The 18,492-nt window shown below is 47.4% G+C and overlaps 1 protein-coding gene across 1 annotated transcript; it reads right to left on the bottom strand.

Moving 5' to 3' along the window:
• Positions 1–8,606: 8,606 nt before the first annotated feature.
• Positions 8,607–11,034, bottom strand: LOC125509328 (trimethyltridecatetraene synthase-like). Its single transcript, XM_048674285.1, has 2 exons — positions 10,000–11,034; positions 8,607–9,455 (listed from the first exon to the last, which is right to left on the bottom strand). The coding sequence occupies exons 1-2, from the start codon at positions 10,918–10,920 to the stop codon at positions 8,832–8,834; spliced, it is 1,545 nt and encodes a 514-aa protein (XP_048530242.1). The 5' UTR covers positions 10,921–11,034; the 3' UTR covers positions 8,607–8,831.
• Between the last annotated feature and the right edge of the window lie 7,458 nt (positions 11,035–18,492).

The following is an 18,492-nucleotide window of genomic DNA, read 5'->3' as shown; positions in this document are numbered from 1 at the left end:
ACCACGAAAGTTTATGGGTTAGGCATTAAAGACAATCACATTCACTTTAAATAGGGCACCACGTAATTCCGATGAGATGACACCGTATGAACTATGGTTTAGGGAAACCTAAGCTGTCATTTCTTAAAAGTTTGGGGCTGCGACGCTTATGTGAAAAAGTTTTAGGCTGATAAGCTCGAACCCAAAGCGGATAAATGCATCTTCATAGGACACCCAAAACAGTTGGGTATACCTCCTGTCTCAGATCCGAAAGCAATAAGGGATTGTTTCTAGAATCGGGTCCTTTCTCGAGGAAAAGTTTCTCTCGAAAGAATTGAGTGGGAGGATGGTGGAGACTTGATGAGGTTATTAAACCGTTACTTCAACTAGTGTATAGCAGGGCACAAAGAGTTGTTCCTGTGGCACCTACACCAATCGAAGTGGAAGCTTATGATATTGATCATGAGACTTCGGATCAAGTCACTCCCAAACCTCGTAGGATGACAAGGATGCGTACTACTTCAGAGTGGTACGTAATCCTGTCTTGAAAGTCATGTTGCTAGACAACAATGAGCCTACAAGCTATGGAGAAGCGATGGTGGGCCCGGATTCCGATAAATGGCTCGAGGCCATAAAATCCGAGAGAGGATCCATGTATAAAAACAAAGTATAGACTTTGGAAGAACTACTTGATGGTCGTAAGGCTGTTGAGTACAGATGGATTTTAAATGGAAGACGGATAATGATGGTAAGTATCACCATTAAGAAAGCTCGACTTGTCGTTAAGATGTTTTTTCGACAAGTTCAAGGAGTTGACTACGATGAGACTTTCTCACTCGTAGCGATGCTAAGAGTCTGTTGGAATTATATTAGCGATTACTGCATTATTTATGAAATCTTGCAGATAGGATGTCAAAACATAGTTTCCTCGACTATTTTCTGAGGAAAGGTTGTATGTGATACAACCGGAAGGTTTTGTCAATCCTGAAAGATGCTAATAAGTATGCAAAGCTCCAGCAATCCTTCTAAGGACTGGAGTAAGCATCTCGGAGTTGGAATGTATGCTTTGATGAGATGATCAAAGATTTTGGGTGTATACAAAGTTTATGAGAAACTTGTATTTCCAAAGAAGTGAGTGGGAGCACTATAGAATTTCTGATGAGTATATGTTGTTAACATATTTTTAATCAGAAATGACGTAGAATTTCTGGAAAGCATATAGGGATATTTGAAAGTGTTTTTCAATGAAAACCTGGATTAAGCTATTTGAACATTGAGCATCAAGATCTATAAGGATAGATCAAAATGCTTAATGGTACTTTCAAATGAGCACATACCTTGACATGATCTTGAAGGTGTTCAAGATGGATCAGTCAAAGAAGGAGTTCTTGCCTGAGTTGTAAGGTATGAAGTTAAGACTTAAAGCTCGACCACGGCAGAATAGAAAGGACGAAGGTCGTCCCCTATGCTTAAGACATAGGCTCTACAGTATGCTATGCTGAGTACCGCACCTGAAGTGTGCCTTGCCATGAGTCAGTCAAGGGGTACAAGAGTGATCCAAGAATGGATCACAGTACAACGGTCAAAGTTATCCTTAGTAACTAGTGGACTAAGGAATTTTTCTCGATTATGGAGGTGGTAAAAGAGTTCGTCGTAAAGGGTTACGTCGATGCAAGCTTAACACCTATCCGGATAGCTCCAATAGAGATAGCGGATACGTATAATGGAGCAACAATTTAGAATAACTCCAAGTAGAACAGTTATTTGGAATAGCTCCAAATAGAACGTGGTAGCTACATCTAGGAGATGACATAGAGATTTGTAAAGCATACACGGATCTGAAAGGTTCAGACCCGTTGACTAAAACCTCTCTCACAAGCAACATGATCAAACCCAGAACTCATTGAGTGTTAATCACATAGTGATGTGAACTAGATTATTGACTCTAGTAAACTCTTTGGATGTTGGTTACATGGCGATGTGACCTGTGAGTGTTAATCACATGGCGATGTGAACTAGATTATTGACTCTAGTGCAAGTGGGAGACTGTTGGAAATATGCCCTAGAGGCAATAATAAATTAGTTATTATTATATTTCCTTGTTCATGATAATCGTTTATTATCCATGCTATAATTGTATTGATAGGAAACTCAGATACATGTGTGGATACATAGACAACACCATGTCCCTAGTGAGCCTCTAGTTGATTAGCTCGTTGATCAATAGATGGTTACGGTTTCCTGACCATGGACATTGGATGTCATTGATAACGGGATCACATCATTAGGAGAATGATGTGATGGACAAGACCCAATCCTAAGCCTAGCACAAAGATCGTGTAGTTCGTATGCTAAAGCTTTTCTAATGTCAAGTATCATTTCCTTAGACCATGAGATTGTGCAACTCCCGGATACCGTAGGAGTGCTTTGGGTGTACCAAACGTCACAACGTAACTGGGTGATTATAAAGGTGCACTACAGGTATCTCCGAAAGTGTCTGTTGGGTTGGCACGAATCGAGACTGGGATTTGTCACTCCGTGTAAGCGGAGAGGTATCTCTGGGCCCACTCGGTAGGACATCATCATATGCGCAATGTGACCAAGGAGTTGATCACGAGATGATGTGTTACGGAACGAGTAAAGAGACTTGCCGGTAACGAGATTGAACAAGGTATAGGGATACCGACGATCGAATCTCGGGCAAGTACAATACCGCTAGACAAAGGGAATTGTATACGGGATTGATTAAGTCCTTGACATCATGGTTCATCCGATGAGATCATCGTGGAACATGTGGGAGCCAACATGGGTATCCAGATCCCGCTGTTGGTTATTGACCGGAGAACGTCTCGGTCATGTCTGCATGTCTCCCGAACCCGTAGGGTCTACACACTTAAGGTTCGGTGACGCTAGGGTTATAGAGATATTAGTATGCGGTAACCCGAAAGTTGTTCGGAGTCCCGGATGAGATCCCGGACGTCACGAGGAGTTACGGAATGGTCCGGAGGTAAAGAATTATATATAGGAAGTGCTATTTCGGCCATCGGGACAAGTTTCGGGGTCACCGGTATTGTACCGGGACCACCGGAAGGGTCCCGGGGGTCCACCGGGTGGGGCCACCTGCCCCGGGGGGCCACATGGGCTGTAGGGGGTGTGCCTTGGCCTATATGGGCCAAGGGCACCAGCCCCAAGAGGCCCATGCGCCAAGAGAGAGAAAAAAGGGGAGAGTCCTAAAGGGGGAAGGCACCTCCGAGGTGCCTTGGGGAGGATGGACTCCTCCCCCCTTGGCCGCACCCTTCCTTGGAGGAAGGGGCAAGGGCTGCGCCTCCCCCCCTCTCCCTTGGCCCTATATATAGTGGGGAAAAGGAGGAGCAACCATACCTAAGGCCTGGCACCTCCCTCTCCCTCCCGTGACACATCTCCCTCCTCCCGCAGCGCTTAGCGAAGCCCTGTTGGAATCCCGCTACTTCCACCACACCGTCGTGCTGCTGGATCTCCATCAACCTCTCCCTCCTCCTTGCTGGATCAAGGCGTGGGAGACGTCTCCGTTCCGTACGTGTGTTGAACGCGGAGGTGCCGTCCGTTCGGCGCTAGGATCATCGGTGATTTGAATCACGATGAGTACGACTCCATCAACCCCGTTCTCTTGAACGCTTCCGCGCGCGATCTACAAGGGTATGTAGATCCACTCCTCCCTCGTTGCTAGATGACTCCATAGATAGATCTTGGTGACACGTAGGAAAATTTTGAATTTATGCTACGTTCCCCAACAAAACACAACAGGCTCTTCAACGACGGTAGCGGAGGAAGGATCGTGGAAAACGTTATGGACCACAAAGGTACCGGGGAAAGTGAAAATGTTTTTGTGGCGCTTATCAAAACAGTCTCTCCCAACAGAAGATGTTCGAGCTCATCGACATATGTCAGACAGTTCGGCTTGCGGGATGTGTGGAGCCCTAGATTCATGGAGGCACTCGTTGCTCAACTGTACATCATCCAGATGTGTGTGGGCTTTGGTTGATGATGATCTTGCACAAGCGCTTGTCGCTACCACCGAACCAAAAGCTAAGCCATGGCTCTTTATACTGATGGAATCCTTTTCACACGACCAGTTTGTACTGCTAGCGGTCACGCTATGGGCAATATGGACGGCCCGCCGGAAGGCAATCCACGAAGGGATTTTTCAAACACCACATGCCACCACTGACTTTATCAGGAGATTCATAGCGGATCTCGAGGTGCTGGAAAACAGAACGGAATCCACAGCAAGAGGAGCACATCCTGCTCAGATCAGGCCGCGAGCTCCACCTACGGGATGGTTCAAAATTCATGTTGATGCCAGTGTTAGAACTGGGAGGGGAGGATCAGTTGCCGCGATTTGTAGGGATCAGCATGGCAACTACCTGGGGAGCTCAGCGCTGGTCATTGCTGGAGTGGACGACCCTGCGATTTTGGAAACGATTGCTTGCCATGAAGCGCTTGCTCTTGCGGAAGACCTCAACCTGAATAATCTGATCATCGCCTCTGATGCTAAGCAAGTGGTTAGTGACATCTCAAAGTCACACATGGGCAGAAATGCTGCAATTATTCAAGAGATTAGAAGTAGAGCCTCTTCTTTCGTTTGTAATTTTTTGTTTGAAGGTCGTGCGGCTAATAGAGACGCACACAAACTTGCCAAGTATTCGCTCTCTCTAGGGCCGGGGCGCCACATCTGGTTAGGCCAACCCCAGGCTCCGACTTGTATCCCACGCGTTGTGGACTTTGATGAATAAATTGGCTTCACCCCTCAAAAAAAAACTAGGCTAAAGAAAAGGAAGGATATATAGGAATATCGTAAGAATAAGAAAATCATAGGATCTTCTAAAACAAAGGAAAATCATAAAAAGTGAGATGACATGCATTTTCAATTCATACATGAAAAGAGATGTCATTTGATGTATAGGATATGCATTTTTTCATTCAGTCTAGGTTAATGTTTTTTTAACATGTGAAGGATTGGTTTCTATCCTACATAGTAACAAGAATCCATTCCTATAAATCAAAGTGCTCCAAAGACTTTTCTTTTGTAAATCCTACCCTATATAATTCATACAAAATTCCTACAAACCAAAGGAGGCCTTTACACACACACACACACACACACACACATATATAGGACGCTAGTTTGGGACACCTAGGTGCCCAAGCACCTTGCCTACAAACCGTTGGATTACATTGAGATGTGTGCATGTGTAATTAGCATTAGCACTGATGGGTCAACCATGTTAGGAAAGAATTATTGCAAATTATTGCTTCATATGGACACTTAATGCCTAGATTAAACAAGATAGAGAAAAAAACAACAATTAATGGTCCATTAAGACCATGCATGCTGCATGGTACGTGCCCAACTTTATTTCTTATACGTGCACTTCTTTCTTTTTACATAAATATAGGAAGTTATATACACAATTAGATACATACGTATATGATTGTCTTGGGAACAAAAGGTATGGTTATCTTTTGTCTCCATGGGAAAATACACATGAACGTCTTCAAGCTTTTTCCAAAATGGATATTTTTTTGGGTATGTGCGTATCAATCATACTTCTCTTCATACCTCAGATGTGAGATTTGTACCCCGGTTATTCAAATACCTATGCATGCCATAATTCATGTAGTCGGGTATATATATAGCCATATTTTACTGTATATATACGTTGACAGGAAACCTACAACAGTTTTCTACACTTTTTCATATAGCCGGGTATATACGTGTGCAGACACATTGGGTATACTGTTTTATTTAAGTACGTTGGGTATATACTAGAAGATTTATGTGAGCATGTCATATAAAGTATGTGGATACACTAGGAGTTTTTTTTGTTACGAAGGTATACTAGGAGTTCATTGGGTATATTTTACATAGCAGGGTATCTATATAGCCATATTTTATGCAGCCTGGAATATACGTACCCGCATATGTACATCGTCAGTAGGTACCAGATACAAGTATTAGATAGTTAGAAAATAAATCATTGGGTATATACATACCATGTATGTAAATAATTTCATTAGTAGGTATTCGATACCCATATTAGATAGTTAGGAAACAAAAATGAAATATAATGGTTCAAAAAAATATTGAGTATATACAAGTTGGTATGTATTAGATATTTAGGAAACAAAAATACGCGCATTAGATAACCATAGCAGTTCAAATAAAATCAAAAATTAATACGATTTATTATATAGCAAGTCTTGCATGCCTAATAATTAGGAAACAAAAATAAATCGTAACTATGGAAAGTCTTGCATGAAGAATGGGTAGGAAACTAATTAAATATATCATGGTTTCCAAAACAATCAAGGTGCCCAGGCACCTAGGTGCCTCATCTATTTTACCTATTGCTCCCTCCGCCCCCCCTATTTATATATATATCAACTGTCATGTCAGTAAGCCTATTGCTCCCTCCGCCCCCCCTAGGTCTTTTCTAGGGTTCCCCTTATCCTTTGGCGATGCCACCAGAGTTCCACATCTACTGCTTCGGTTCGCTGGATTGGCAAGCAAGAGTTCGTCGAAAGGACCCGGGCCCATCTCCGCAAGTGACGTCGACGCTGTTGGTTGGACTGCATGGATGGAAAAGAGACCGGAGGCCCGACGGCAACCAGTGCATCAAGTGATGGCGACAGAAGTATTTTTAAGATACAGGGCAGAATTTGAAGGACAAATTTGGGAACCTGAACATGACATTCGCCCCGCATATCTCATAACATGGGAAATGCTAGCAAAATTACGATGAACAACCAAACTGATGTTAGGACTACTAAGCAAGATGTTAAAGGCGAGAAACATAAGGTTTGAGAATTATGGAGGATGCTTATTGAAGGAGTGGCACATGATTTACGCAGCTCGTGTGATTGAGGAGATTGTGGAACCTGAAAAGGTGGAGCTCCAAGTCAAGTTGACAAACACTCTGCCAAGGAGCACCGGAATGGGGTTAACTTGTTGATTAGTTCAAGTGTAACGTACATCTAGAAGACAGATTTTCTGAAGGGCTAAGGAGTTGAAAACATCAGTGAAAAGGGTTGCTTCAAAAGCACTAAATTGTAGATATATTTGTTCAATGGGCATGTTTTATGTTTAAATAACCAATAATAGACGAAGGACCATTGACAAATGGAAGCACCTTTTGATGGGAGTCAAGGAAATTCGATTTCCTCCCATGAGTGCATGACCCCTAAATGTTGGCAAAATCTGTGTCATTGGTTCAAGAGGAGAACTGATGGGTTGGTGATAAGTGGACCGGTATGCTAGTTGACCCCAGAAAAGTCGTTGTTGTTCCAAGTTGTAATAATCCCTGCTGACACCCCATCTGATAGAATTTAGTAGAAACTACGGAGATTAGGGGGTAAGTAGTAGGGATCCTTGAATGTAGAAATCTCCTGAAGTTTAGAATGCTGCAAACAAATGACAAATATGTCCGAAGAGATGGCCTGAAGTTTCTTACACATTGAAGCACCAAAAGATGACAAGAGAAACGCGAGGAACGTGGTTAACACCACGACTTAAGAAAGATGAACGTAATAGAAGGCGATGGAAGATGACAAGAGCAGATGAACGTAATAGAAGGCGATGGAAGATGACAAGAGCAGCACAAGTAACGCGGTTAACACCACGACTTAAGAAAGATGAACATAATAGAAGGCGATGAAACACGCGCATAGAAATTAGTTGTGGCACGGACGACATCCACTAGGGATCGACAGCGGTGGTATGAAGATCATTGGTGTCACGGGGATAGGATAAGGCTAGGGTTCAAACAATATACATATATGTTCTCTTATACTGAGTTGTTATGAGATGCATTTTCATACGAAAAACCACCTGAGTTATATATGCATGCAGTTTCTCTGACTAAACCAGCTCTAACATAAGAGTTTTCTTAATTGGTATTTTTGGGAGATTTATTCAAGTCAGTTGAGTATGGACAGGAATATCTTTCGTCGTAATTTTTTTCTGACACAGTGCAGACCTCAACTCTCATACATACGTACAAACACTCACCCATATGCACGCACACCCTACTCCTATGAGCACCACCAAGAGACTGAGATGGCACACCATCTTGAGATTGACGAAGTCACCACAGATGTCTTCATAGTCGACGAAATGTCTCCTGCACTGAATGCACATCGCTAGAATGCCTGAATTAAATGAGAAAAATGCGAGCACCAGTGTCTGTAAATTCCAAAAAATACTAGAAAAATTAAAAAAATCAATTTTCTTTTTTGCATGGAAGATGCTTCTGTGCGTGAGGTCCGCTCCAAATTTGAGCTTATTTGGATATCTGAGTAGCTCTCGGCAAAAAAGACAAATTTGGGGTATGTGAAACAATTTGCTGTTCTGACCCAATATTTTTCTTTTGCTCAGAGCTACTCAGATGTTCAGATGAGCTAAAATTTTGAGCGGACCTTATGCACAGAAGCATCTTTCATAAAAAAATCAGATTTGTTTGAATATGTTTTGTATTTTCTTTGAATTTACTGTTCATCGGATGCATATGAGTACGGGCTTATAAATGGATATTCACAACCTAAAAGCATTAAAAAAACTTTAAAGGAGGCGATGCTTTGATAGAGACGTCTTCAAAGAGAAAAATTTCCATTATTCCACTTGCTAAATTAGCAATTGTGGACCATCTTTTACATTTTTCTTCATAAATCTACGATGCATAATATAACAACACAAGTAGTAATAATTACTCAACACATGAGGGCTCACATGTATCAAATATATAATACTAGAAAAAATATAACAACACAAGTAGTAATAATTACTCAACACATGAGGGCACACATGTATCAAATATTCAAGCCTCGGCGTAGAGGTGAGCCGGGAGCTTGGGCTCCACGACGGCCTCCAGCGGGCACTTGCGTGGTGTTGACAGTCCGAAGATCTCCTCCATGCTCAGCTCCACGCCATCAGGGAGCCTCCACGTGAAACCGTGCAGGAGGTTCGCCAGGCTTACCTGGATCACCTTCAACCCAAGACTATACCCGGGGCACATCCTGCGTCCTGATCCAAATGGAAGCAGCTCATAATCCTGCCCCTTGACGTCGAGCCTGCTGCCGAGGAAGCGTTCTGGCATGAACTCCTCCGGTGCTTCCCACAACTCCGGGTCGCGACCAATAGACCACACCATGACTAGCACCCGTGTGCCGGCGGGGATGTCGTAGCCGTTGATGGACGTGTCCTCACGTGAAAGGCGGGGTACAAGCATCGGCGCTACCGGGTGCAACCGCATGGTCTCTTTGACGATGGCATCCACATAGGGAAGGCTCGGCATGTCCTTTTCGGTGACCCATCGGCCTCGCCCCACCACGCGGTCCAGCTCCTCTGTAGCTTTGGCGAGCACCTCTGGCTTCTTCAAGAGCTCTGAGAGGGCCCATTCCACTGTCACCGCGGAGCTCTCGGTGCCGCCAGCAATGAGGTCCTACAGGTGCACGTTTCAAAATGGTGCTGGTTAGTGTGAGAACTCGAAATTCATGGTGATGTGTAAATGAGGCTTATACTGTACACAGTTTATAGAATCAGTTGTGAGTCTTGTGACCAAGTAATTAACTGTGTGCATTATGTTTTTCTATCAACTGTGTGCATTATCTACATGAATGGCAATGTCATGATTGAATTTGAGGGAGTTGCCCACTGGTATGTAAAGTTCATTTCTCTACTGTGTTTGGTGGAACTTGTCTACCCATGATGGGACGTGCCTATCAACAACCCCATTATTTTCCCAAGAGTTCAGATAATGGAATTATTAAAGTCTGACTCGCTTAGACCGATAGCAACAGGACATATTATGCTTGCTGCCTTTTCTGCTTAGAACGATGATACTTGTTTTGTTTTCAGTGCAGGCAACTGATTCAGATTTGTGTACGAACCTAGTCTCAAAGCACGTGAATTGTTGTTCTAAGAGCAAGCAGGGGATAAACATAATTAATTCAGATTCAGTGTAGGGAAGGAAACCAAGAACTCACCTGAGTGAAAGCCTTGACGCCTTCTCTGTTGAGCTTGACCTCAAGACCGGGATCGCTGGCGAACTGCAGCAGCACGTCCACCATGTCATTGACGACGAAGCTTTCCCCCTCACAGCGACGACGCTCGCTGTGCTCGTCGACGACGTGCTCCAGGAACCGGTCGAACATCTTGCTCAGCTTCTTCATCCTCTTGATGTACCCCTGCAGGTCCATCCAGTCCAGCCACGGGATGGAGTCGCCGATGTTGAGCACGCCGTTGAGCAGGAACAGCTCGTCGATCATCCACTTGAACTCCTCGGGCGTCGTGATCACCGCCCCGGCCTCGTCCCTCACCTCCTTCTCCAGGTACTTCTTGCCCATCACCATGCGCGTGATCACGTTCAGGCTCACCGTGGACAGGTAGTCCTTGAGCACCACCACGCGGCCTGCGCCGCCGCGGTACAGGTCGCCGAGGAGGGCGAGCACCTCCTCCCTGCGGATGTACTCGTACGACTCGAGGCGCTTGGCGCTGAAGAGCTCGGTGAGGCACATCTTGCGGGCCTGGCGCCAGTAGGCGCCGTAGGGGGACCAGGTGATGTCGCTGTAGTTGTAGGTGGTGTACCTGCCGGCGGCGGTCTTGGGGCGGTCGGTGAACACCACGTCGTGGGTCTTGAGGAAGAACTTGGCCATCTCCACGGAGGAGCCGACGACGACCGGGAAGGAGCCGAACTGGAGCTGCATGAGCGGGCCGTACTGCTTGGAGAGCGCGTGGATGGAGCGGTGCGGGAGCGTGCCGATGAGGTTGAGGTTGCCGATGATCGGCCACGGCTTGGGGCCCGGCGGGAGGTTGTGCTGGCGGCGGCGGAGGCGGAGGACGGCCTTGAGGAAGAGCACCGTGGCGAGCACGACGCCGAGGAAGGACGCCAGCTGAGGAAGCTCCATCGGGATCGAGGCGGGCCGCGGGCCGGGTGATCAGCTGGATGCAGGTGGCTGTGGCTGAGTGGTGTCTTCAAGCTTGAGCTGGCTGCTGAGCTCGTTGTGGTGCTGCCTCAGACTGCGCGCGGCCTACTTATAGATGGCGAGGTGGAATGGAAGGTGCGCGCGCGTGGTGGGAAAGTAGGGAGGAATCGGGAAAAGACTTGGAAAACTTGACGAGGACACTGATGCTGACGTCCATTTCGTGGGGAAAACGTGGTGAGAGTTTACTCCTGCTCAGCAACAGACTTCACTATAGGCGGTGTAATTTAGCAACTAAACATGCGATGCATGTATATATCTACTTTTAGATGTGTTTTTGTCTAGGAAAGGAGTCAATTGCAAAAAACCACCACATTTACGGTTAGGTTTGCAGAAAACCATCAACTCGTTAATTCATTGCAGAAAACACCGGAAAATCTGTTAAGTCGTTGCAAAAAATACTGATCGGATGATTTGGCTCGTTTATTCATTTTCTTACAAGTGGGGCCAGATTGTAAGGAGTTGACATAGCTAAAAAATAACACAAATCCCCTAGATCTAAAAATCAAAAGCAATCAGACCCCACCCTGCCCCCACACGCACGCGCCGGCCAGCGCCTCGAGCCCGCTCCTCGCCGATCGACATCGGGGCCTCCACCTCCGCGGCCTCATCCTCCTCCTCAGTGGCCTGCATCTCGGAGAGGAGCCCCGTGGACGCCGGCGAGGACGCCCCAGAGGACGCCCCCTTCTTGTCCCTCCGCCTCGACTCCTTGACGATCCGCTCCTGGATGGCCGTCATCGGCGCCACCAACTGTGCCCGCTTGGCCGGGGCGACGGGGGCTCCGAGGTGCACCGCCATGGCGTGCACATGGCGCCCTATGGACCAATTCTGGGACGACACGCTGAAGGCGAGCGCGCAGGCGGCGCGCGAGCTTCACGGGGTCGACGGCGCGGCCCGGGCGTCTAGGAAGAGCCTGGAGATGGCCCGGCGGGCGCGCGCGAACTGCGCGCGGTGGAGCGGCCAGGACAGAAGACGATGAGCGAGGCGCCTCATTCCTCCCGCCATCCCAGCTCTGCCCCGGCTACGATGGGCTGCCGGAGGGCGTCGCCATCACGACCCGCGTACTATGGAGGCGGTTCGCAGTGCAGCCGTGGGCGCCGGCCGCCTCCTCGTCCTCCCTCGTGGCGTGGCACTCTCCGTCGCCGACGAGGCCGGCCGCCTCCTCGACGAGGGCAGCATCGCGGAGTGGACAGGGCGTCGGTGTTCCACCGGGGGCTGATTGCTTTTGTTTTTTTAGGGGTGTATGTGTTATTTTTTTGCTAAGTCAATTCCTTACAATCTGGTCCCACTTGTAAGAAAGTGATTAAACGGACCAAATCATCTGATCAGTGCTTTTTGCAACGACTTAACAGATTTTTCGGTGTTTTATGTAACAGATTAACGAGTTGGTGGTTTCCTGTAAACCTAGCCGTAAATGTAGTATTTTTTTGCAATTGACTCCTAGGAAAGACTCTCTTTTTGCAGATCAATGCCCTTTCTGTATTCAGTCTCTTTTTGCTTGATTGTATTCCACTATTTCCATTTCACCCAGACCTGAAGTGTATGGACATTCATGTTAGAAAAATGGGGTATGGACGCTCTGACAGATATTTGGCACTGTATTTTGGTTGTTGTACGTGGTACATGCGTATGCGTCTCTTTGGGCGAGAGCAAACACAGCACATCAGGCATGAAAGTGGGGCAAATCCGACAAGTTTAATGGCGCGGACACAAGATATATCTGACGCCGATGGCCACACGGAGAAGGATACATCAGGCCCATCATGGTTCATACGCCACTGCACACACGTTCATCCGCCCATCATACCAGATGCCGGCCACTTCTTGCATCCAGCCTTTTGTTTCTCAATGCACAACCTCATACATCATTTCACCGGACGCTGATCAAGAGATCCGATCAAGCTAGCTGTAAAACCGGGGAGATGCGTCTGTCAAATCCGAAGCAGGACACCGCAATTGCCAGCAAACCTCACGGAACCCGACTACCCGAGACCAAATCTTCGTGGCTTGACTTGACCCTGATTAGCATAGCAAGCAGGTCCGAGGCAGGTGGGCATAAGAAATTGCACTGACGCGAGATCGCACTGACGGAGGAAGTGGTTGGCATGAGAAATTGCCGTTTCGGTGTCGGGACCGACCGTACGCGTGGACCCGACGGACCTCTCCGGTGGCGTCCACACGCGGGTCGCGAGGGGAATTGCTCGGGCAGCCGTGAGAAACGCTCGGCATGGTGGACGACTGACCATGCCGTGCGTGCTGTCCGTTTCGAGAAAGAAACGCCTCCATTCCCCGCGCGCGTCAACCTTTCGTTCGTGGCAGACCCCCGGCATGGGACGTGTTAAAAAACGAGTCCTATTTCAAAGCTCTCGTCGCAAGAAACACGGATACGAAAACACGATTTAATTTGAACTTTCAATTCAAAAGATACGAAAAATCGAAAGCCAAAAGAAAATGGGGTTGGGTGCCCCTGCCCATGAGTGCCACAAATCCCGTGTCCATAGAACACTTGGGAGAGGGTGAAAAGGCACCGCAATGAGCACTAGAGGAGAGAGGCAATAGGGTGGTAGCAAACACTGGACGGTGCAGACAAACCCCCTCCCAGCCTCCCCCATGCCCCTCCTATGGAGGCGACACGGGTGGCGATTGGTAACCTTTTTTAGCCGCACCTCGCTGGACCTCTCTGCCTTCACTGCAATCGAGAAAGCCGACGGGAAGCCAGTGGTACTCCCAAGGATGGCAGCGGCGAGGCGTTTATCCATCTGATGGCTCGGTGCAACACGTGGACTGAAAGTGTGGGTCACGCCGCTCGTCCTTGGGTCTGAGCATGCGATGTTGGCGGCCAGGGCAAGAAGGGTGCGCGGCGTGCGGGTGGCCACACGAGGGCGCCCAGTAGTGCTGGCGTCGGCTTGTGCTTGTGCGGGCCACATTTGGGCCCAAGGTGGGCCGGAGTGGGTGCGACGGAGTTGGTGTTTAGCCACGACTGCTAGATCAGAGTCTCTACCATGGAGGAGGTTATGTGGCATTGCGGTTGTGCCTATGATGGGACTGCGGGCGGTGGAGTAGCAGGGTTGGCTCAGAGCTCATTCGGGGTTCTTGTTTGCTTGGCTTGCGCCGATTTTGGACCCCGGTGCCTAGGTCTACAGGTACCGCAACATATGTCACGTTCATGGGCCTATCGACCGTTGGGACGGGGAAAGTGGCGGCGGTCTAACCGGTATTGGATCATGCAGGAGGGCAGTGGCACAATACTTATTTAATGCACGGTAGACATATTTATAGGATGATCCCTCACAGAAAATATCATGTAATTAGTGTTTATCCAAGTGTAGCACCGTCTGAATTACTTGACATTCTGAGGCGTGCCATGTCACATGGATACGATAAGCTTGACATGTTTGAGACATGCGCGAACCATTCGGGCAATAGGGCACATAGTTGTTTTGATGAGTTTTACAAGATCATCTTGGCTCAGAATACACCCATCGAAATATTAGCAAGAGCCATACGGGAATATGATTGGCATGTTGACCTGGTGGTCTTATTATTCCATCACCAATGACGTCACATCAATGACGGAGTAACTGAGTCATGGATCTTGCATCACTAGTAATCTATTACGAGGGATCTTGACTTTAGTGTGAGCATCCTCTAGTTAATTGGATATCTCCTGATGAGTGTAGTTGACTTATCTTTTGGCACTTTTTTTCTACCACTGTCTAAAGTATCAATGTCTTGAAGTGGAATATCCTTTATAACACTATGCTCCCTAATTTTGAAGGTCTTCAATTGAAATTGAATCACCCAATTTTGACAGGGACAACAATTTATCAAAGCTCTCTCATTCAATATTTTGTATTATCCTCTATAACACTATGCTCTCTAGTTGTGGAGGTCTCACAATTAATTAAGGTCTTCAACTGAAATTGGATCATCCGATTTTGACCGGGTCAACAATTTGTCAAAGCTCTCTCATTCAAATATTTAATACTATGCACACTATGCTTCCTATTTTTTTAAGGCCTCATAATTAATTGAGGTGTTCAATTTAGAATTTGGTCATCTATTTTGACCAGGTAAACAATTTCTTGATGAGCTTTCCCATTCAGTTTTTTAATTCATTATGTACCCTAATTTTAAAGCGCTTTCATTCGATTGAGGTATTCAATTTTGAATTTGGTTTACATTTTTGACCGGGCCAACAATTTTTTTAAATCAATCAGCGGCAACCGTCATATACAAACATATCAATCAGCGTGCACCCTCCACCACCTAAAAAGACTAAGTGGCAATGCATGCAGCCATCGGCGAATAAATTTTCCTACATATGAGTTGATTAGCGGATAATATAGAATCACACTGCGAAAGGCCCACCAAATAATTGCATTATTATAAATAAAAATAAAACAAACTCCATCATCTCCCCCACCTGCCAAATAAATATTCCATCAATTCCAAAATATGTGCAGTATTAGTTTTCTTGGAGATTTCCTTAACTTTGACCAAGTTCAGAGTTGAAAATATCGACATCCAGAATAGTAACAAAATCGAAATTCATTTCATGATGAATCTAATGATGCCGGTTTTATATATTTCTCTACAAATTTGATCAAATATAAAGAGGTTTGACTTCTTAAAAAGTAACACGCCTTATATTTTGAAACAAAGTGAATATTTTTTTATGAAACCCAACAACACCAACAACGCAACAAAGCGCGCCAAACCCTTCTAGTTTACAATGAGAGTGCATCACCATCCATCTCCTCTTAAGTCATGTGCACGTTGGAAACACCTCCGCCAACTGTTACAGGCAAGTCATTACAATGATCAAATAAAAATTCAATGCAATGTCAACAGGTAAATTGCATTCAAACTAATATACAAGTTGAAATTTAAAAATTCTATACAAATTGACATTGCAAAATCAATATATAAATCGGCATTGCGAGAGACATACATAAATACTGAAATAGCAAAATTTTATTCAAATTAACACTACAAAATTGACATACAGACTGACATTGCAAAATTCTACATAAACTAGTATTGCAAAATTCTATCAAATCCAATGCATGATTAATCCATGCATATTGAATTTTAAAAAGGAAAATAATTACCTTCCCTACTTGTCGAGCACGAGGACAAACACTGGTGGGCGCCTCCGTTGTGTGACATCAGTGATATGCGAGGGGCGTGAAGGAGTGAGTAGACTATGAACGCATGAAAGAGGGCACCAGAAGGAGGTCAGGGACGGCATGGCGGCACTCTGTGGCCAAACTCAACCAAGAATCTGCGCCACGACTCTGGGAGGGGAGCAGCACTGCCTAGGTTTTTTTGCGTGTGAACAAGACAACACAGAGGCAAGAGGACCTCGGGGAGAGAGAGGTCGTAGGTGAGCCAACACGTAGAATCGAGCAAAGGAGGGCGCGCATCCATGCGAAAGGGAGGATGGCATGTGAGGAGTGGGGGCCGAAATCTTTCCCGCCATTAGACTCGATTTGGGGTACTACGGATTTGGCTCATGAGAGTTGCGGGAAAGGTAAGAGGTATTTGTGGTCCTCCCTATTTTGAATTGTTGGAGAGTCCTGATTAGAACCCATTCGTTGAAATGATATTCTACCATGCACTTGATATATTGTATATGTATCCGCAAATTGTTTTTCATAATGTTAGTAGGAGATCTATCAAAACATTGAATAGCAAGGCAAGAATACAAGGAAAAAACCAGGCGGAGAAGGCACCAATAGAAGGGCTGACGCTAGGAAGAATGGAATATTACACACAGCCTGGATCAGATTGAGTGCCCTTGGGCGCCAACCAGTCCTTCATACTGCAAACATACACCGAGCACAGGAGGGAGGTCATGTTCGATTGAGCCACAATCTGATCGCCGAACCGTCGCGCCGAAGGGCACTCAGTGAGCAGATGTAGTTGGGGTTCAGGGTTCCTTACACATAGTGCACGAAAATAATTTTTTTCGCAAATACGCAAAAGCTTTGCGTATCATTGCATTGATAGGGGAAAGAATGGTACCATATACAGAGGTAGCGCCGCAAGCACGTACACCTAGGGCGTGAGCGAGAGCTACAAGAGCGCATACATAGAGAAGGGGGGATGCGCGTGCCCCTAGAGAGGTACTACATAGGTGGGAGCAGGTTGCTGAGCCCCTTGGCTCCGGTGGCGGCCCAGCTGCGGGCGTCCTCCTTGATGTCGTTGACAATGAGCGGGATGGAGGGAGAGGCTCCATTGAAGACGCACGCGTTTCGTGCCTTCCAGATGCGCCATGTGGTGAGGATGATGAGCGAGGCAAGGCCGTGGCATAGGGCGGTGGGGGCGTCCTGCACGGACTGGGAGAACCAGTCGCGAAAGCACAGCCCGGGGCTAGGGAGCGGCATGTCGGTGATTCACAGCCAGGAGAGGACCTCATGCCAGGTTTGTCTGGAGAAGACGCAGCCCGCAAGTAAGTGCGCCATGGTCTCGGGCTCTTGATCGCAGAGGAGGCAGAGCGGGGCGTGTGTGAGGCCACGTCGAGCGAGGCGGTCGGCGATCCAGTAGCGCCCTTGAAAGGGAGCCAAAGGAAGACCTTGATGCAGAGAGGTACCCAAGACTTCCAAGTGAGGCGCCAGGAGGGCTCGATTGTGGAGCCGGCGAAGAGGGCTTTGTAGCAGGACTTGGCGGAGTACACGCCGTTCGTGGTCCAGCACCAGGTGAGGACGTCCGACGCGTCGAAGAGGGTGACCTGCTGGAGCCGCGTCCAGAGAAGGACGTATTGCACCAGCGCCTTGGGGGAAAGGTGGCCGCACACGTCCTAGACCCAGGCGCGGGAGGCCATGCCCGCGACAACGGTGCGAGCCTTACGGAGGTGACGAGGGACGAGGGCGTGGAGAAGCGGGGCCAGCTCGGCGACGGAAAGCCCGTCGATCCAGTGGTCATCCCAGAAGAGGCAGGAGTTGCGTCGCCAATCTGCCAAGATGTGGAGGCGCGAAAGATGGCCTGGACAGCCGGGTTGCATGGGATGTGAAGGTGCTGCCAGGGCGGAAGGGGTCCATCTTGCGCAGCCAGAGCCAGCGGGCTTGCAAGGCGTGGGCGGAACACTGCAGGTCGGGGATGCCAAGGCCGATGTAGGCCAAGGGGCGGCAGACCTTGGCCCAGCTGACGAGGCAGTGGCCTCCATTAGTGGTATTGCATCCTTGCCATAGGAAAGCGCGGAGGAGACGATTCACTTGACGAAGGATGGAAAGAGTGCAGCGACATGGCGATCAGTATATGGGTGGGCATCACGTAGAACACATGTCGGATGAGGGCCAACCGCTCGACGCGGGACAACATAGACGCCCACCATGGGGAGAGTTTCTTCTCCAGCCTCTCGACGAAGGGTTGGAGGGAGGAGGCGGTGATCTTGCGGATGGAGAGCGGGAGGCCAAGGTACTTGGCGGGGAACTCGCTAATCGGGCACGGGAAGTGGTTGGAGATGGAGTCCCGGAGCTCGGGGGGCATTGT

This window comes from Triticum urartu, chromosome 5 (genome assembly GCF_003073215.2).
Source record: "Triticum urartu cultivar G1812 chromosome 5, Tu2.1, whole genome shotgun sequence".
NCBI classification, from domain to species: domain Eukaryota; kingdom Viridiplantae; phylum Streptophyta; class Magnoliopsida; order Poales; family Poaceae; genus Triticum; species Triticum urartu.
The sequence above is the reverse complement of the archived record's forward strand: the minus strand, read 5'-3'. Positions and strand labels throughout refer to the sequence as shown.

What these genes read in the sequence shown, in the direction of transcription:
- LOC125509328 (XM_048674285.1), bottom strand. Translation starts at nt 10,920, where the DNA reads ATGGAGCTTCCTCAGCTGGCGTCCTTCCTCGGCGTCGTGCTCGCCACG. An exon ending in GCGTCAAGGCTTTCACTCAG is followed by an intron (nt 9,456 to 9,999) that starts GTGAGTTCTTGG and finishes GTGCACCTGTAG; the next exon opens with GACCTCATTGCTGGCGGCAC.